Source organism: Zingiber officinale, chromosome 7B (assembly GCF_018446385.1).
Source record: "Zingiber officinale cultivar Zhangliang chromosome 7B, Zo_v1.1, whole genome shotgun sequence".
In the NCBI taxonomy this organism is placed as follows: Eukaryota; Viridiplantae; Streptophyta; class Magnoliopsida; order Zingiberales; family Zingiberaceae; genus Zingiber; species Zingiber officinale.
The window spans coordinates 6,095,067-6,116,778 of NC_055999.1; the positions used below are offsets into that span (position 1 = coordinate 6,095,067).

Genomic DNA, 21,712 nt, shown 5'->3' on the forward strand with positions numbered 1-21,712 from the left:
TCCGCCTTTGTACGAGTACTTCCTCTCTCAGATTCAAGAAGAAAGCGAACATGAGAGAAAAATGTTGCAATGTCTGTTTCAAGTGAAATAAATTATTAATTCGGTATAAATTAAGCATTTAACCCAAATACTGAGAAACCATTCATCAGCATATGCAGATAAGCTTGGTGGAAATGGCTTTCATGTTTTTTATTAGCAATGAGAAGTACACAAGGAAACTCTAGATCAAGGTGCATTTTACAGGATAACTGTACACTCATAGCTTTAGACAGGGAAGATTTTACTAATCTAATGCTTTACATGGATCCCCCTCTTTCTTTTATCCTTCTCAACTTTCTTGGTTATTGATTAAATGACTAAAGGTGCTTTACATTGAACTTCCTTTGGACAGTACTACTCCAGTTTCAGGTTGTCACAAAGATGTCTGAGCTCAGGTCTCATCTCCATCCATGTCGAAAAGCTTGCTTCGGTGGGAGAAGTGCAGTAAAGATAAGACCTGAAAGTGATCAGAAAAAAATATCGCCTGGAAGAAGAAAGAAACAAAGTGTCAAGACAACAATCATTCTAGAAGATGATAAATTCTTTGTTGGAAAAAATTGTAGAATATAGCCAGTGTAGAAACATATCAATTTCCTAATAACTCATGCTACACTTGTCTAAACAACAAAATATCAATGATTAATAGGGTAATTAAAAGTCAACCATCTGATCTACCAAATGGCATCCAGAGATTAAGTAACAAATATAGGGATCACATGTAAATAAAACTGAGATATATTTTTGATCCTCATGATAAAAGGTATCAGTACTGCTATACTGGTGCCAAAATGCCGAATCCATCATACTGCCTAGAAGTTTTCTTAGAATTTTTTCCAAGTCAATTAAAATCCTGAGCCAGTCCTTTTTCTAAAAGGTTTTTCTATTGTCTCTCTCTGGCCATACACATTGCTTTTTAGAAACTTTCATTTCACATCTTATTCTTGTCCAACTACAATTTCCAAGAGTCATGGTGTTATTTATTAACCTAATTCATTTAAAGGGAATAAACTTTTATGTTCTCTTTATTCATACAGATTTGCAATAAGTTTTTTCACCACCAGTTATTAAGGATAGGGCTCCAAATCTCCAGTTGAAAAACTAGTTAACCAATCATTGATCACGTAAAACTTTCTATACTAGGAATGGAGCAATTCACTTCAGTAGATGATTCCAAAAATAATCATCCCTAACATCAAGATGTATCTTGCTCTGATGACCTTGCTTTGTTAAGAATTGCTGACAGCATGAACTAATGAGTTCCTTGCGGGGCCAATGTCGTGATAAGTGAGTTAGAGACCACTGCTTCCAGCAATGAGGGAGAAACTATAACTGGCAACCTAACCTGACGGAATTGTGATTGTTGGGCGCCCTCTAGGCTCGAGTGGAGATACAAAAAAAAAATTCAAGGCTAACCATCCACAATAAAAAAATAAGGATATGGAACATAAGTTCAGCCTAAAAATTCCAAGAAGAGCTGCAATGATACAAGCTCTTCATTCCAAAAATCGAGCAGTTTGGTCACATGAAGGATCGTTGCAAATTCATTGTTCAGATCTGTTTCAGATTTCAAGCAGTTTGGGCATTTGAAAGGTCATTGCATATCAGTTTTTAATTTCACTGATAGTTGATAGTGCAGGCTTTCAGCAGTTTTTCATTTCACTGATAGTTGATGGTACAGGTTTGTTGCAAATTTTCATTTCACTGATAGTTGATGGGGGCTCATTTAGATGAGAAAGCTAACCAATCATCTTGTCAAGTAATGATAGTTAATTCATCTTAAGCTTATAAAGCTCCTCTATCAATCGACAACTCATCATGTGGGACTAAATTGGGGGTGCTACAATCTCCCCCACTTAAATCTTGACAAACCTAAACGCTCAACTTATAGCCAAAATTCTCACTAATCATCTACATGTGGGGTCCATTGGCACATGCAATCCTTTCTAGTGCTTTAGCATGCATTGAATTAGATTATATCTAATATCAATTGTGATAACTCACTTAAATGAGAGAATTGACCTAAACCTATTAACTTGCAAGCCCAACCAGCCCAATGTGCTTTAGATAAGTTAATAGTAGTTAATTCGTCCAAGCTTATAAAGTTCCTCACATGGAGGAGATAAAACTCTGAGTTGTCAAACAAACATTTAGGTTGGTAACCAAGACTGCTATCTTAATCATGGTGTATTTCATTGAAAGCAATTCCTACCATATTGTAGGTTTACTTATTTTGCTGCAGTAGGCCATTATTTAGGACTGTGAAAACGTTAATCTGTTGTCAGGGCAATGAGTTTAGGCCTAAATATCAGTTGAAGGAACCGTCAAGTAAAACCAAGAAGTAATTTTGGCTGGGAAAGTAATGACTAATTTGAAATGGATGCAACATTATACAAAATGAAAGCAATGAACAAGAAAGGCATTGCTTCGACAAGTTCTAGAGTTGTCCACAAATAGTGGTTGCAGTGTGACAGTACGATTTTAACATGCCATAGGACATTGTATTAATTTTGTTTCGATATTTTGTCATCAATATAAACTTTTAAGTCTATGTAACATCATCTCATTGTATTGTGATGCTAAATTGTGTTGATGCACAATGTCCATGTGTGTGCATGCAGAGGCGGAGGCAGAAATCTTGTCAAATCATCCAATTTGGAAAACGCATTCATCCTTGTGCCAAAGGAAGTTGGTTGGCTTTATGAAAAGGCAAGAGAATGCCACATGATTTTAAGTGAAATCGAAGTACAAGGAAGCATACCACATGTTGTCAATAATGGTTCAATTATCAATCAGCATCGACATAAACTAGTAACTAGAACTAGACTTCTTTTTAGTTATCTACTTTAGTATAATCGAGAAGATTTAGCGAACAAATTCTATCTTAATGTCAAATAAAAGGCTTCAGATAAGTAACAAAATCGCATTTAAATTCATATCTCAATTAACCAGTAACATTCAACCAATTAACAGCTGTGAAATGTCTAGTTAAAGTAATATGTATCTTTAATTTTATATGGAAGTTTAATCTCATATATCCTGAGGCCATAGTCACTTCAGGAAAACAATGAGAACAGGTTTGATTCTGAAAATTCATGTGATATATCTCATCCACAGCTGTGAAATGTCTAGCTATATGGAAGTTTAATCTCATATATCCTGAGGCCATAGTCACTTCAGGAAAACAATGAGAACAGGCTTGATTCTGAAAATTCATGTGATATATCTCATCTACATAATTACCACATTTCACATTCCAATTCATGTCCTAGTCTAGGCAGAGTTGTCCAATTGATATGTGAAGGTATACTGACTAAACAGAAAATATTGACACCAAAAAACAAGCAAGATTTTTTAGGGAAAAAGACTAACCTCAAAGCTTTAATCCCCATATCCATGAGGTAGGATCTATGCTCATCATCATCACTCGGACACTCATCAAGTTCTCTCTTATAATGCAATATGTCATCTCGCAGATGCCCAGCACCAGCACACCTAACACAAAGCCAAAGTAAGACATTATACATTAAAAAAAAAAAAAGAGAGAAATAAACGCAGAATGAAAGGAAGAAAGACAGGAACACCCATAGTTTGGAGAGTGTCTAATGTGTATGAGCACTGCATAGATTTTATATTCGCTGGAATAGGTGGAGCTAGTATTCATTTACCCTTCACGCCACTAATGCCACAGATTTGCCAATTATATGGTCACTTAGTTACTTCCTAAAAAGGCAACCAAATTATCACATCCATTTTGCAATTTTCCATCAGATGTTTCAGTGTGCACCAAAAATTTGATCACGACATCTTATTCATCTTGCAGTGCAATCTATTTCTGGTATTAGCTTAATATGAACATGCATGTAAAAAAATTCTATTTCTAGGCAATTACTATTAATCTCTGAGATATCCTCTCGATCATCTCAAATGATATAGTTATGTAAAACCATTTTGACAAGCTCCTCATAATTATGGTTCTTTACACCATTCATCCAAAGTTAGAACCTAACTCAAATATTGGGAGGCACCTCCATGCCCACATAATTTACATGACGATGTTGAGTGCATCTACCATGTCCATTCTAGACCCCCACAATAGGTAGAACTTAACCACTCAATTATTATCTAGAGGTTCTCATGAAAGTGGAGGAGTTTGATAGCGGAACAATGGAGTTCATATCGATAGATAAGACAAGAAGCCCAAATGTACCTTTTATGGAAAATTGAGCATGTCAAACATGATTTAATATATAATATGCAAGCACTATGCATTTGATCCACTGCATAGCACAAATACAATAAGCGAGAGCATTATACAAAGGTATATACAATCAACATTAAATAAAGTTTTATATTAGTATCCAAAGCATGTATTACTTGCAAAAACTATTAATTTAACACACAAATCACAAACTACTAATAAACTAGCCTAAGATTTTAAGTTATCTTAGTTTAGCTTAAATCAGTTTAAGTGAAGCAAATAAAGTATTAATTTCGCATATATAGGGTGCATATATCAAAGGCAGTAGCTACGAGGTAACCTTCAAAATTTGCTTATGTAGCTCAAGCTAGGACTTTCAAAACCATGATGCCAAGCATTTTGGTTACTCAGTCCATGACTATCTAGAAGATCATCCTTTACACAACATTCATGTGGCACAGTAGCCATATCTACTCAGAATGTTCATCTGCCCCATCTCCTCTAGCTCTACTATTTGGAAAATTTTTGTGGCTGAAAAATTTAGTACTTGTGCTAAGTTGAACAAAAGATATTCGTATCATCCTTTGCCAGCTTTTAAAAACCAAAGTAGTAGTCACACAAAAGGAACTCAAACTTTGAAGTTCACGCAGAGCCCATAGCAACCAACGAAAGCATGAAGAACCTCATGAATCTTGAGAAGCTCAGGGAAGAGTGTTCAGATTGTTTTAACAGAGTTCTCCAATGTCAAGTTCCCAAAAAACACATTTTGGAAATTGCCAAGAGTTTAGGCAGATACCTATTGATGATATTGTCAACTTCATGCTTGCTTTGTGGTCCATGGACCAAAACTCTAGTAAGGCTTAAAATGTCACGGTAGTCACCCTGTTTTAATGCATCTACGCCATATGGCTGAAAATGCAAGGTGCCAATGGGTGAAGTTGATACAAAATGTGTCTCAACTGTCTGTTCTGTAGCAAATTTCTTGTCAGCACTAAGCCCAAGACATGTGATAGCCATTGCATATGAAACCCCTCCATATCCAGTATGTGAAATGAAAAGGTAATACCTAGCAAATCTGCAGAGATGAACTCCAACTAGTCAGCAAATAACAAAAAGAAAATAAAATAAAATTTCACAAGCAAGCCACATCACTTAATACGCACTCGTCTTTACAATATTGCATGGCATCAACATCCACAGCTAATGCTTCTCTTTCACTTGTAAGAGGGATCCTTTTATATTCAATTCTGTAGCCTTCATCTATCAGTGCTGCAAACACTTCTGCAGGGGTCTTAACATATTCTAATGAAATGTTTTCCCAATAACCAATCACACTTGTCCTTTTTGAAGCTGGGTTATAGTCTTCTCGATGAAGAAGCATCTGACCACCAGACTGTTTCACCTCAGTAAATATATCTTCTTTCATCCTTGCCTCCATGTGTTCCACCTGCACGAGAAGCATAATTACAATGCAGACATGGTGCATGACAGCATAAGCACTATAGCCATAATTACACTACTAACCAATGAACCAGAAATTCCGACATGTTTTAGTGTATCAACAGGGCGATCAAGTTCCCTAAGAACAAAAGGTGAACCATTGATATATACAACAGCTTCCTCTCTCAGATCTATAATGATGACCTTTTGGGAACGAGTTGTTGCAGAAAGATCTTTAGCACCTAAGTATGACAGAACTTCTCTCGCACCATCAACTGTTGGAGTTGCCATACTGTACACAGGATAAGCATCTACCTAAAAGATTGCATAGTAATGTTAAAATAAAAAATATATAGAGAATGATTCAAGCAACAAATTCCACCAGTATACTATATCCATTTAGAGATATCCTAAGTAATTGGCATACATGTGCAACTGTTAGTTAAGAGGTGATTTTGAACGAGGTACAAACAATTGTCATAGACATAGTTTAAGAAAACTTAAGAAATTATGATAGCATACTAAACTACTTATGTCTAAAGAGGCTTTTTTCAGACTAATGCTTCAAATCCAGAGCCAGGCTTCTGATAAATGCTGGATCCTAAATCATATATATTACCATTGTTGCAGGATTTTAGGGAGTTCATTGTGGGCATTTATTCAAGGTTTCAGATACCTATTCCAATGTCCATTTGGGTTGGTTGGCAGAATAATAGGGTTCCTATGCTGACCATCATATCATGTGTTAATTAGTATGAGATGGTGTCAGTTGACAATGATCAGAAAGAAAGAAGCTCTAGTCCCAGAGCTAAAAAGACTTCCTCTTTATCTCATATAGGGTTCATCTAGTTCATTGGATCAGTCGTCTACCAAAAGCTTCCTCTAGGCTCCTAAGTGAGTTAATTTGTTTTCAGAGCTTCAACATCCATTGCAACCTCTCACCAAGGTCTTGATAGCTAAATTCTCCACAGAACTGTTCCTCTTGCCAAGTATCAGCTAATGAACGAAACTCGGAACCATGGTTCTCCCTGATTGCTCAACATCATAGGGAGCTAAAGTTCAAAGATCAATTCATATTAAAAATATGAGTAATAATATTTTACCATTCATCAGCCTTTCCATAAATGTAGAGAGATGCAATTAGTTTTGGGATTCTGAACAAATTCTAGAACTAACTCAATCAGATCAGTTCTTCTATAAATTTTTTTTATAGGCTAAGCATAGAGTGCTCATCCAACAAAAATTAGAAAATAGATATGGTTAACAACCTTCAAAGTTCAGCCACCTTGTTCCTCTGTTCTCTGAAGTTTGATCATCAAATATGAATAAACATTGAACAGAACAAATGGAGATTAGATAGTGTTATAAATAACTATTCTTTAATTAGAGCACTTCAATCCACTAAGCCTGACACTCACGTAAACAAAGGGCTCATTATTCTTGTAAGTCATAGCCATAATGGTCTCGACAATGGTGTTTATTGTGAACCAAATCAACCACAGCTGTTAATTCAGAGCATTAGCAAGCCCCATCGCGCAGAAACAAATGGTGTGAGAAAGAAAATTAGAGAGGTTGATAGGTAGAATTCAAGAGCTTAGAGTGCAGCTGCAGTCCATAAGTTGCTTCTCCATCTCCATGACACGAGTCAAGAGATAGTAAAATATCCTACTGCATGTTCATAACCTTTACAAAATACATGAGAGCAAAGTAACAGGCAATCTTACAAGGATGAAAAGAATGGATTCCAAGACAAGTTCAGCGATTCAGCCTAACCCCCTCATACTAAAGGTAACAAGTAATGGCAGTTAATTGAACAAGTTGCAAGCTAAAAATGTTTGAATTAGCTCGATGACTTACAAATGAGGAGTTGTCATAATTTCATGATATTGAACTTATAGAACACCTCAACAAACATTCCTTGGAAAAATCTAACATATATTTCCAAAAAGAACAACTACAGTTAACCCCTATTAGCTAAAATAAAAACAGTTTATGCCAATGTAAAAGAAAGTAATTACTCAATTTAACAAATTCAGCAATTAACATACCTTATATACGTTAGGTGTGCCCTTAAACTGCTTCCAACTTGAGGTTTTCTGTCCAGGGAAAAAATACATTTTCAGTATGGAACCTTTGCCCAAGACAGACCCATTGCGTGACTTGACTATCGCATCCATCACTACATCACCATGCATAGACCCAAACAGTGCTTTTGGTTCTTCCTGGATTCAAATGAGAAGAAAATTTTAATCAATTGATATACATGTGCACAAGAATCATGCATTATCTAATTTAACTATTAGATGAAATCTTTTACAGGGGTAGGGAGAAATCGTCCAGGGCGTAATCTTATGCTCCATTTCATGGTTTGAATCTCAGGCCTCTTGTGCAGCCATGTTTTGAACAAAGTTTTAGTTATTCCTTGCCCACAAAAACCATCAAAAGCTTCACTTCCAAGATATGCTGAGAAAGCGATTAATTTGAAGTACCGTTCCAAATATTCAGCACTTCGATTTAAAGCAACCCTCTTTACTCTTGGCTCCACATGCTGTTGATTGATCACCTTTCTGTATTGAAGAACTGCTTGACGTATGTTCTGTAAAGCTGAACATCTGTCGATGATAGCGTCCAAAGCTTCCCTGCATTCAATCCCATTGTCAAAGAGTCTTGTTATCTTCCTTAGTAGAAGGATGTTATCAATGCCAAATTTGTGGTGTGGTTCACGTCCATCCATAGATTTTAGAAAAGTTGAAATTGGTGAACCATTTTCACCAATGGTTTCTTCACCACTAGAGCAATCAGCATCCAGTTGTTCATTGCAACCATCATCCCTCTGCATCTTCATAGGTTTTCCATGATCAATCCGAAGCTTGACAAGACAAGCAATCACAGTGCCTGTAGTTGTCCGGCCACGGCCCATCTGTTGGAAACATGGTTATTAATTATGCAAAATAACACCATTAGGATTTGATTACTCATGACAATCCAAGCAATTACAAGAAGAGCATACCTGGCAATTGAACACAAAAGAAGTGTCCTTGGGGGCTGAAGCAATATTTGATGCTATTCTGTCAAAATCTGAACTTTTAGGAGCTTTACCATCAGTAATAGGAACACGTGCATATTGAATTGGACCTTCAAATTCTAGACATTTGAAGACCTCTAATGGAGTGTGAATAGATTCAGCATCTATATGTTCCCACGCATCAAATATTTGTCCATCATCTGTCTCATGAATTACCATTATTGCACCTCCATAACATTCTGCCTCCCGAAGAATATCCTCCTTTAATCGAGCTTCCATTCTCTCAACTCTCTCACAGTCAATCCCCTGACAAAACAGCACTTTAGGTACTTATGGTAAAAAAAAAATCATCCTTTTCATGTTTGAATTGAGGAATCCATGATTTCAGGTCACAAAACCTCGAACATTGTAAGTTAAGCCCAAAATAAGTTTCAGACAATTTGTGAATGTTGGATAGATGAGATTGTCGAGATAAATATAAGTGGCAATACTCTGATTATATTGTGTCCACCAATATTACAGATAACTGAGGTTGAGGTTCTGCAATCCTCCCAATCTAGTTAAGTTATATATTTACAATGCAAAAGTTACAAGATTAAGGTCAATACTCACCGTTTGAAGATGATATCAATTAAACTAGAAGCAATTAAATATTAGCATATAGTCTGATTCAATTAAACAAATTCTAAAGGACAAATAAGTCAGTGTAGTTGTGGAATAAGAGTGACGAAGGTGAAGAGAAGGCAATGTAAGATCCACTTGTCTATTCAACTACCTAGAAGCAATTCCTCAACTGAAACAAAATGCAATGGTAGGTGAGATCAAAAGGAGAAAAAAAATATGCCCAGAAATAAAATCATTATGATCATCAAGCATCTCAATTATTTGGGGTTAGCTACATGAATCTTATCCTTCTTTAAGTTTCAGCTATATCACTATTAATATTCACATATATTTATAGGTTTAGACAATTTTATCGTTGTTAGTCTAGGCTTAACACACCGTCAAAACTTTTCCATCCAAACTTGTAATCAGCATCATAGGAAATAAAACAGGTTGAGGAAAAAAGATCAAGAAATAGATTATAAATTGGTATTATAGGAAAAGCCAAATATAAAAATTGTAGTAGATTTCATTGTCTAGGCTTAACACAACTATTTGCGCTTGTGCTTTCACTAGTCCTGTCAGGGAATCACTTTTGTCCTTAATCACTAGTCCTCAAAGTGATTTCATTGTCTCAACTCTCTCATTATCCTTTTTTTTCAGGACTAGTGATTAGCATCAGAAATTTTATTTATAAAAAAAAAAATGGGATGAAGAAAAGACTGGAGAAATGTGTAATAAATTGGAATTATAGGAAAAACTAAATATAAAATTGGAATCGGTAAAGGGATAATGCTTGCACTTCTTTTTAAAGAATAGGGAAACACCTGCTGAATTTATGGTCTTATCAGACATTTCTAGTATATCTTAGGTTAGATTCATATCCATAAACATTTCCATGCTATAAGACAGATAACTTTAAAGTGCATGAAATTGCAGTATATATGGACTATGGAGTAACAAATTACCCTGTATTCAAGCATGTTTTTGTATGTAGCATATAGAACAATAAATTACCGTGTATTCAAGCATGTTTTTGTATGGCCTTTCCACCTCACGCAACACAAAGGGTTTCCCATTAATATATATAACAGGTTCTTCTCTCATATTGTGCCAGAAAACAGAGTATCCACCATTACTTCTAATTTGCTGAATCACAGCTCGAATACCATCGACTGTTGGGTTTGCGACACCATAAACTGGAAACCCTGGAACTTGACGAAAATTAGGTGCACCATCCACTCTTTCATGCAAACTAAGATTCTGACACCCAGGGCAGTGGTCACTTTTCAAGACTGTTTGACTTCCCAGAACTTCTCCATTCCTCATAGCAGCAACCATACCCATTTCGTAAGGACAACCATCAGTAGATACAGCAATGTTATTTAAAGAAGGCCTCGAAATTGAGTACCCAAGGGCACCCATTGGATCTCTCCTTAGCAATCTGCAAAGAAAGTAACCATATCAAAATAGCCAATATGTAAAAAGATTTGAAATAACTCATTTCAACAGTAGCAAGTCAACATGGTTAGGCACGTTCAAGAATTCAATAGCTTTGCATAATGCAAGATGGCATGAAGACCATTAGAGGACAAGGTTGATGGGTATTTCAAAGCTTCTAACTTGCTCCTGACAATATCAAAAAAAAGTATAATATACTATAAGCAAAGAATTGGATGGAAAAACATAGGGAGCATATAAATTATTATAGGTTGTTATATACAGTCACAGGTTCCATATATTCTTGTTAAGGCATTATCATTCTGTGGTCACAAGGTTGTAGAAAATTTACCGTGAAAATGTTGGATAGAACTTGCCTTTTGTAATAAAGATAAGTATATAAAATAAAATAAAATAAAATAAACCTACTAACCATCATGACTATGAATAGTAGGCTGGATGACCTTCTTGGTACAAATTAACCAGAAATATTTATCAAACTTCTGGTTTTAGAAAGAAGCTCATTCAGCCACATGTGCATATGCTGTGCTTCATTACTACCTTATGTAATGTCATTACATAATAGATTTAATAAGCATAAATCTTGGCAATATAACTCATATGCAGTAACATTGATTTTGTCCTTAATCCCACTCATCCCACTTCCCAACTAACTTTTTAGTAATATAGAAGTGTGAAGTAGCTGAATCAATGCTATAATGTTTTACTTGAAGAATTAAAGAAGATAAGAATGAAAGAGATTTTTGATGCAAAAAATGATGTATGAAGAAATGGTTACATGATGTTGTAGAACATGTGAAGATCAAATCTAAATTGAGCTGACAGGAGACTTAATTTGAACTCAATAGCAAATGCAGATCTTGTTTGCATTAACATGAAACATGTAAATAACGTTAATACATGCAAAATTTAGCAGAAACATGGATTGTTTAAAGATAAAAATGGTTAAGTTCTTAAAGATTATTTAGATTATAATTTCCAAGAAAGTAAATAATGATCAGGAAGTTTTAAGTAATGAATATATCAATATATCTCTGATAGATAACCTGCGAAGTATGCTATAGAGTTCAGGCCTAGCTTTCATCCACTCGGAAAAACTCATTTGATCGGATGAAATGGAAAGAACAGCAGCTCTCTGTGTGTGGATGAACACAGCAAAGCAGATGAGAAAGTAGTAGCGCTCCAAATACTCAACAAAAAAAGAAAGTAATGCCTCCCGCTTCATTTCATCTGGCTGGCGAAAAATTTTATTCCCATAGGTAGCAATTGCATCTCTTAGGTTCTGTTGAAAAAGTCAATCAATCAATTATTATCGTTAAAGATCTATACTCACATGATAATTCCTGACTCAATAACACCGAGTTCGAACACAGAAATGAGTTCCAAAGTAAAGCACCTAAATCTATATGAACAAGGCAAACAATCTTCAATTATTAATCAAGTTATACCTGCATAGAATCACACATGTCAATGACTTTATCCACTTGTTTCTTGGCTTCTGCACCACCCTAAAGCATTGAAGACAGACATCTCATAAGATTGATTCCGTGAGAGGACAAATCACATAAATAGACCAACTGAAGAAAGGTGCAATTTACCTCTAGAACACGAATTAGACTTCTAATTACAGCATATTCACCTCTTTTTGCATCTTCAGAGCTCTGGCCACGGTCAGTGACATCAGAACCAGAAGCAAATATTTTTCCAATAGAAGTAGACCGTGAAATACCTATTGTTGAAAATCAGTTATTACACATATAAGTATAAAAACTTGAGTTGAACAAACAAAGGATCAAATTCTTGAGTAGCGTAAATATTCAAAATTAACTAATAAAGAGAAAAAACTATGCAGACGTAAGAAGCACTAATTCATACTAGATAAAAGGAAGGACAACAATAACAACATGGAGAGACTTCAGCCTTCAGGAAAGCTTCTCAATTATCAAGATTAAAATATGATGAAGGTCATTACAATCGCCTGACAGGTTACAATCAAGTGGATTAAGTTATTTCAAAAACCAAAAAAAAGTTCACCTGATGCTCCAATTCGGTTAAGATATACCAAAGTGGCTATCACCATACCAGTCGTTGTTCGTCCTCGCCCCATCTGACAGTTGAAAAGTATTTCTGTATCTAAACTGACTTGAGACATACTATGTACCTGCATCACGGTGGAATTTCATATGTACATTCCAAATCCAAACTGACATAATTTATTTTCACAATTTTAATATCATAACATATAGACTGTTATGAAAAGAATGAAAAGTACTAGAGTCTAGAGGTACTTTTCAATTCCATAATTAAATTGAAATTAAAATATTTTTTCATTAAAAAAACATTTCATTCTAGAATAATCATTGATACAAATTATTTGAAATCCAAATTCGAAGAGACACAAATAGAACACCAAATATCGTAATGAAGTAAAGAGCAACATGTAGAAGCATATGTTTTGACTCAAGGACTGAAAATATTTCTTTATTTAAAAGGATTTAGGGAGACAAAAGAGATTGAAACTGCAATTCATAAAGAAGAGCTACAAGCAGCCTGTTATGCAATCCCTGATCCCCTCACAATCTAGAAGCAGCAACTCTGCTTCTGAGAGGAAGACAACAGCAGAAGATCTCCTAATTACGGGAAGAAATTCGACATGGTGGAAGACACTAGCAACAATGCATTTGGGAGATGTAAAAAGCAGCAGATGCGACCAGCAAATCTCCCATTCTGGGAACTGGACAGAGATGGAGGATGACATAAGCAGAATCATAACCTAGGTAGCCCTCTCTACAAATATAGTCCTTGTGCACATTATTACCACCAGGTCCTCAAACATATTGCCTAACGAACATAAGGGAATATAAATGTAACATTCAATTATGCAGGATACAGATATTTAAAGTTTACACATTAATTTCAAGTTAATGCATGCTAGCTATAGTAAGAGTTTACAGGATCCTTAATGGGATTTTCTTTGGCCTAAATACCATACCATCCTATTTTCAATTGAATGAAACTCAAGATATGTCATTCTTGAGAAGCAACAAAGAACACCTCCACCAACTAAGTAGCTTATGCTTTATAATATGTACATAAAAGTAATTGTACGATTTACTCAAAATTTAATAGCTACATATATGCATAGTCTACATAAAGGACAAGTCTAAATAAAACCAAAGTAAATCTGTCAACCTTATTAGATAATATAAATTACTAACTGCTGCATTTGCAATCTTACACAATCATGATTTCATATATACATACAAGAGGGAAATTCCAAGGTATGCAACAGCAAAGTTAAGCGTAACCATGTCATCCTTCCTAATCTAGAGAAAAAAATCAAAATCTTCTGCATCTACTCATCTACAACCTAAGCTGAGCATACATCCAACAAGATGCCAGGACTGATTATAATTAATTAGATGATAATATGAAACAACACCTGGTTCTAGTGTCTGATGGAATCACCAGAATCAAAAGACGAGAGAGTACTAAATTTGGATGTTGAAGTTCAGAAGAAACTGATGGTGACAAAATAGGCTTGTGATGTTTTATGATTGAAATAATCCCCGTTGAGAGATTCAGAAACACTGCATATGGTGCATTATACCTCAGTAGGGTTGTGCAGGTGAAGCTTCAGAAAAACCACAGAATAGATAATCAATTTTACAAATTTGCAGGTGTAGATACCCAAGCTTAGCGTGTCAAAATATTTTAAGTTTTTGCCAATGACAGGGTATCTCTAGGCAAAAGATAACTTTATCAGTGGCCTTTATTGAGCCAAGAAAATAGAAAATGGTAGCTGCTCAAAGAGACATCATAGTAGGTTCCGAACATGGATTAAAATCTCAACCTAATTCCACGTCCATGCTGATATTGGGGCTAAAGCGTGTCAAGATATTTTAAGTTTTACCAATGACAGGGTATCTCAAGGCAAAAAGTAGGATAATCAGTGGCTTTTATTGAGCCAAGAAAATAGAAAATGGTAGCTGATCAAAGAGACATCACAGTAGATTCTGAACATGGATTAAAATCTCAACCTAATTCAGCATCCATGTTGATGTTGGGCAGAACCATGACAGTGGAAGGCTGTTTCTCCTCCTCTAGGCACAAGGTAGGATATTCAATGACTTTCATTGAGCAAAGGAAATAGAAAATGGTATCAAAGGGGCATCATAGTTTATTCTGAATATGGACAAACTCCTCCTCAAAACGACTAACACCGACTATTGAAATGACATGAAACTATCTCGTTTCAGTCGGGGACCGAAACCCTAGCTTGGAACAATATTTTAAACCTTACTTCGTAAAAATATAAATATTCATTAAAATCATTAATAAGACAACATTGTGCTTGGGAAATAAAGTTTGATCATGAATAGTCTAAGCAATAGCAGCAGTAGAATATGCCCACAGTGAGAATAGGTTGACATGCAATAAGAAGTTGGTAACTTCCAATTTGCTGAAATAGTAACTGACCAAATCATCAAAATCTCCTTCTTTAGGGGACTTTTCATCCGTAATAGGGATACGCTCATAATCAACAAGATATCCTTCTTTCTGTAGCTCCTCATAAACCTAAAAGAATATTAAGCATCTAAAAAATTTAGAACATTAAGGAATGGATCATATATGACCCCATATCAAATATCAAATTTGGTACCTCCAGAGGTGTTTTAATAGAGTTAGGCATCACCGGCTCCCATTGGTCCACCATCTGACCATCTGGAAGTTCATCAGTAACAAGGATTTTATTCCCATACCTGTTTAAAATATATCCAACAAGAAAAAAAATTACTCATATAATCATTGTCACAAGGCAATTGAAGGTTGCATATTTAAGTGCATACCTAGCAGCTTCCACCAAAATGTCTTCTTTGAGCCGAAATTCCATTTGCTCAAGTCTCACTCTGTTGATTCCCTGGAATTTCATGATAACTGATTTGAAGACAATACAAACAGGAAACTGAACTTCACTGATATTTAGAAAATCATGATCTCATCGAGAATAGCACTTTGTTTAGCAACTATCTTCTTGTTAGTACTTCCAAAAAATAGGCAACATAAATTAAGTTCTTTTTTCTTGGTTGGTTTCCGGTTTCTAAAAAGACCTCTAGCTTCTAAAAAAATAGGCAATCAATCTCTAATTTGTACAAAATTAGAGCAAAAGATGAAGGGCGAGGGAGTATGTCATCAAACAAACAATGGTTCCATCAGGGTATATACCATGCTCAGTTGGCTTGATGTAGTTTAGACAACATTTCAGAAGAAACATTGCTAGAAGATCAGTGCAGAGGACTCATCAGATAATTAATGTTCAAAGTGATAGCTCCATCATAATCAAAAAGCATCTTAAACCATTGAAGGTCCCCCCGGGAAAACTTGCCATAATTGTTATTATATAGTAACAACAAAAAAAGATTGATCTAAATATCAAAGTTCATTCACAATGCATTTTTTATTACAGACCGTGTACTCAAGATTGGAGAAAGGGTTCTCAACATCTCGTAGAACAAAGGGACGGTTATTGATGTAGATCACCTGGTTAAACAAGTGAAGATCATTAAGAAAATGAGACCTACAATGAAAAATTTTTACAGTAAATTCTCTTCATATTTCACCCTTATTCACTTAAATGATCAGATGGATCTTACAGGCTCTTCTCGGAGATTGTGCCAAAGTACTCTTTTTTGCTTGGTTTGCTTTCTTGCCCCAATATGATCAAGCACATTCTGTATCCCATCTATTGTCGGTATTGCAACTCCATGCACATGCAAGGAACCAGCCTAAAAAAGTAACAATCACTTAATCAGAATAAAAGAGTACTAGAAAAGGCATACATGTGCAGAATCTGAATAGAATAATGATGCAGAAGATATTGGACCATGTGAGAGATTTAGTAACAAACTCCATTAGTACAATTAGGCATTCAGCGGAAAAAAAATGTGTGCATAGAGAAGCATGACATCGTTGCATGCATTAGACATTGATTTTCAGCATTCAACATATCTAAAGCTAGACTAGAAACACTATAGATAGAAAAGTCATTCTCTTTTTAAACTCTTTGTAACCATGGAAGATATTTTGAAGAATATATAGCACCATCTAATTGAGATATCCTCTAATTAGCCAAGTAAATTAATATTTATTTTGATTCAAATTACTACAATAGAAGGAAGCTGGTTAGCCATATGTATAATTTCCATAAACTTGATGTCTTCAAAGCTTGGAACCAAATTTATTTTCTTAATCTAGTTGGTTTCCCAACGAGAAGTTAAAACATTATACAAGTTTCTTTGTGGACATATTAATAGGAACATTTATGTTGCACAAACAGTGGTCAATGTTTATTAACCATCATAGTCAATTGCTCACATTTGAAACATGATAAAACTTGATAAGTTAACAAGGGCATGATAGTAATCTGCAATCTCCACCTAAATGTCAAGTTGGGTACTACTGACAAGAAGTCTGAAATTATTATTTGAAGATTCTTATTTTTGTCAATAGCGGTTATATGAGAAAAAAAGTAAACGTGAAAAGTGGGAAGATATCAGTCTGTCCTCACGTTGTCTAAGATATAACAAGTTCCTCAGTCAAGTAACTAATGCAATTTTAACTGTTACCGCCTTATTCAGCGAACAAGGTTAGAGCATTTAGACAAAAGAAGGAATAAATATGAACTCATAATAAGCTGCAAGTTTTGTGATTGTCAACACAAACATGTTTACAGTTATTTAAGGAAAACATGTTCAAATCGTCAAAAGACAGTGGAAAAGAAATTGGAGTTCAAGAAAACAACAGCATGTTCGGAATGACGAGCACAAAACAGCATAGACGGCCTCGTGATTAAACATCAAAGTACCCCACCAATGTTGGCAAATTTAATATTGCGGATATAACGAACAAAGAGCTTGATTTTTCTATAGAAAACAAAAAAGTTTAAGTATAGACATCTTTGTTGCGAATGATGAACACGAGTCAGCCAGACAGTTAACCGCCCATGACAATCCGTTGGGGCTCTACCGCCAACCTCTCATGACTCTATCGCTGCTTTAGGCATCACGATTTGGATGTAGATGCAGAGATAAACATGAAAAAGTGCGAAGCGAGGCGGTCAATTGTAGACACACCTGCAGGCCAGGCAATCAGAGAAGAAAGAGCGAAGCCGACGTGAAGGGGGGGCGCAGTTAGGAATAGAGAGGAGCAAGAGCAAAGATGAAGCAACCGACCTGTCGATAATTTGGGGCTCCATCTATCTGGGGTTTCAAGCTCCTGTTCTGGCATCCGGGGAAGTGGTCGCTCTTGAGGATTGTCTTCTTCCCGAGGACGGAACCTCCGCGGTAGTTCATAACCTGCTCCGCGGAAGCCGGCATCGTCGCAACTCTCAATCGCTCGCTCGATCGCTGTCTAGAACGCCGAGACGGCTTCGAGCGCAGCGGGAAAGAAAGGAGGCAGCGAGGAGGAGGAGGAGGAGAAAGAGGGGAAGAAAGGATTAGGGCAAATGGAACGATGGCCGAATGGAGGAGGGCAGCCGTTGGCGCTCTCCTTTAGTTATATTGCTCGTGGAGGGCGTTGGACGCAGGCGGATCACGTAGTGTATTAAAAATGCGCTGGCTATAAACAGCAAAGGGGGGCGAGCGCGGGGCGTAGCGTGAGAGGAGATACCGACCATAGATAAGGCATATTCCAACCTCTGGCTGGCGCAGCTGCTTATTAGTGGAGTATTAATTATGACCGGTTTAGTAGCTTTATCTAAAACCAATTAATTTTTTATTCGAAAATGAATTAGTTTTTTTTTTAAACAAAATAATTAAATTTTTGGCTAATAGCTGTTGCATATTTTAGAACGACAGACAGTGGCAAATATCGCTTTTATTACGTTGGCGACGGTCGATGTAAGTGGAAGCTTATATTATGTGGACGTGGAAATCACATGTCTAAATTAATTTTATTTGATAGCAGCAGAGGAAGGAAAGCAACGGGAACTGGTCGGTTGTCGCTCACGCGCTGAAGGAATTTGCTTTTCCCTTTGTTGTCCACACGTTTTAAAGGCGTTTTAAAGAGTTGTTGGACATGCTATAATTTCTTTAACTTAACTACTATCGGAATTTCTTAACTATTATTATTATTATTATTATTAAATGTTAATAGAAGAATAGTCTATTCGATGCATCGTCAGAGTGATCGTGTCTGGATTCGAATCCGTTGGAACAAATGTTAGAATAAGTTTAGACCTGGAATGGTGATCTCGTGTCCAATTGTTGGCCGCAAATGCGATTGTTTGTTCACAGCACACAGGTGGGGAATGGTCAATCAAGACACACGTGACGACCTTTTTTTTAGTTGAATTGTTTGCGTGTTTGAAAACGTGTAGGTGCCATGCGCCACTGCATTTAAATAAAAATATTGCACGGAGATAAGAGTATATATATATATTTATTTATTTATCTTTCTTGTTTACTGGAAGAGAAGGAGATGTTTTTTTTAATGATTAGACATCTATTTGATTTAAGCGGAAGAAAAGACAAATTTGAGTTCACTAAATTACTTACGTATAAGAAGGAAAAAAATCTTTCTTTTGTCCCAACAATCACGGGTGAGTAAAATTTTAATTAAATTGAATAAATAAAACCGAAATTAAAAGTAAAAAAATTGATTAATTTAAAAATTCAGTTTTTTCTTAAAATATTAATTATATCAATTAATCAATTCAATTTTAATTTTAAAAATCAAAATTTGATTAAATCGATTAAGCTGATATTATAAATTGAACCGATGTCTAATTGATTGGTGCTAGTTCCTTTGCTGAGTATCATGATATTCCTCAATCAATTGGGGGCTAGTTCCTTCATGATTTCTTCACGATAAATCCATTCTCAATAGATTGGTGATATTGAAATCGATTGTCCAGATCAAAAAATTTCATTATTTCAATTAAAATATAAATTAATTGATATTTTATCAATTTGATTTTTTTTAAAGTTGAGTTAGTTCGATAGATTCAAAATAAGTTTAATTTGTTTAGTTATCAGTTCAATTGGTTCGGTTAATTCAATTTTAACCGATTGATCAGCCCTAGGACAATGTGAAAAAAGTTATAGTAGTGCATCAAAGACGAAGATATTCATATAGAGTATGCAAAATTAGTAAGGAGAGAGAAATTTGTACTTATGTGTAATTCTCTTTAACAAATTGATATAAAATGTAATAGCGCTCACGCCAAACAATTCTCATCATGGGCCCCATAGTGAAATGGAGAAATGTAAATCAAGTATTGAGGGGAAGGATTATTTATTAGAGTCACGAGTCAAACCTTTGCTCATTACCTTTGCTCATTGATACAAGCTCATTACTTGTGTACCACTTGGATTGCCACAATCACAATCCTCTTTCACAAATGTTCTCGTAAAAGGTATTGTTCAAGATTCTTTGATAAAATAATATTAAATCGAATCTAAATAAATCAAACGATTAAAATAGTTATTCAAACTTAATTTGATTTATTTTTACAAGCTACTTAGTTTAAAATTGACTTGAACATGATTCATTTAAATATTATCAAATTTTCAATTCAAATTAATTTATTACTTGAAATTTTTATTATTTTAAACTTCTTAATTGATTATTAAGTTTGATCATACAAATTTATTGCTCCTTTTGAAAATATTTTTTATTTATTTATCATATTAATAAAAATTTTATTGATAAATATTATTTAAATATTATTGGTATATATTATTCATAAGTATTGTTAATGAACACGTATAGTTTATAAATAATTTATTTATAAATATTAACGTATATATATATATATAAAAGAATCCATTTAATTTAATAAATTAACTTTTATTTGTATTGATTGAATATAAATAAATTTTATTAAATCGAATATTAAACTTATTTATTAACATTTTATTCATTTAATCTACTACTCCCTAGGAATCTTAAAACAACTTTTTAAAACATTTAAGTGCTAATGGTTATCAAGTGCTATTATTCTTATTATACGTTTATTATAATTTTTATTATAAATTATTCTTATTAAACATTCACTATTATATATATTTAATATTTTAAATTGTTTTGTTATCAAAAGAAAGTGTTGATTAATGTTCTTTTCCTTTCAACTAGAGAAATTGGAAGGGGAAAAAAATAACTTTTCGTCAACTCAGTAGATAATTTTTTTAAATATTTAAATTATGTATCATAATTTTAAAATTATTAAATCATGTACCCATTTTTTATTTTACCCCTATCCTCAAATCAATTTGATTGGAAAATTTTTCTAGTTAAATTGCTTTCTTTATGTGTATTTGAAAAAATTCATTCAGTTTCGACCAAATCGACTGATAGAGCTAGAAACCTCGAAATGACATATATCAGTTTTTATGTGTTCATCTAGTTTTCTTAATTATAAAAATACTATCAAACATTAATTTAACCTAATATATTAAGAGCAGTGATTTTTTTAAATATAAATATGTTCGAAAAATTAATTCATTTTTAAAAAATTACTGTTCTCAATATATTCGGTCAAATTGATATTTGATAGTATTTTTAAATCGGGAGAACTAGACGAACACATATGAACTAGTTTCATGTCATTTATAGGTCTCTATATTCATCAGTCAGTTTTGACTGAAAGCGGCTGGTGGACTTAGAGACCTCAAAATAACATGAAATCAGTTCCTATATGTTCATCTAATTTTCCTTATTTTAAAATGCTATCAAATATCAATTTGACCCAATATATTAATAGCAGTGAATTTTTAAATATGAATGTATTTAAAAAATTAATTCGTATTTAAAAAAATCACTGCTCTCAATATATTGTGTAAAATTGATATTTGAGAGAATTGATATAATCATAAGAACTAAAAGAACCCATAAGATCTAGTTTTACTTCATTCCGAGCTCTCTAGGTCCATCAATCGATTTTGACC

General features: G+C 34.5%; 1 protein-coding gene across 1 annotated transcript; it reads right to left on the bottom strand.

Moving 5' to 3' along the window:
- Positions 1-164: 164 nt before the first annotated feature.
- On the bottom strand, positions 165-18,398 carry LOC122005175 (paladin-like). Its single transcript, XM_042560119.1, has 19 exons — positions 17,999-18,398; positions 16,421-16,552; positions 16,236-16,307; positions 15,617-15,687; positions 15,430-15,529; positions 15,246-15,344; positions 12,801-12,927; positions 12,365-12,495; positions 12,215-12,274; positions 11,813-12,048; positions 10,323-10,749; positions 8,688-9,008; positions 7,995-8,597; positions 7,726-7,899; positions 5,762-5,992; positions 5,401-5,684; positions 5,034-5,312; positions 3,409-3,531; positions 165-523 (listed from the first exon to the last, which is right to left on the bottom strand). The coding sequence occupies exons 1-19, from the start codon at positions 18,140-18,142 to the stop codon at positions 394-396; spliced, it is 3,744 nt and encodes a 1,247-aa protein (XP_042416053.1). The 5' UTR covers positions 18,143-18,398; the 3' UTR covers positions 165-393.
- Positions 18,399-21,712: the final 3,314 nt, after the last annotated feature.

Coding starts and splice junctions, on each gene's coding strand:
- LOC122005175 (XM_042560119.1), bottom strand. CDS start 18,142: ATGCCGGCTTCCGCGGAGCAGGTTATGAACTACCGCGGAGGTTCCGTC. Junction 12,275..12,364: donor GTCTAATTCGTGTTCTAGAG/GTAAATTGCACC, acceptor TCAATGCTTTAG/GGTGGTGCAGAAGCCAAGAA. Junction 10,750..11,812: donor CTCTATAGCATACTTCGCAG/GTTATCTATCAG, acceptor CTTTCTTTGCAG/ATTGCTAAGGAGAGATCCAA.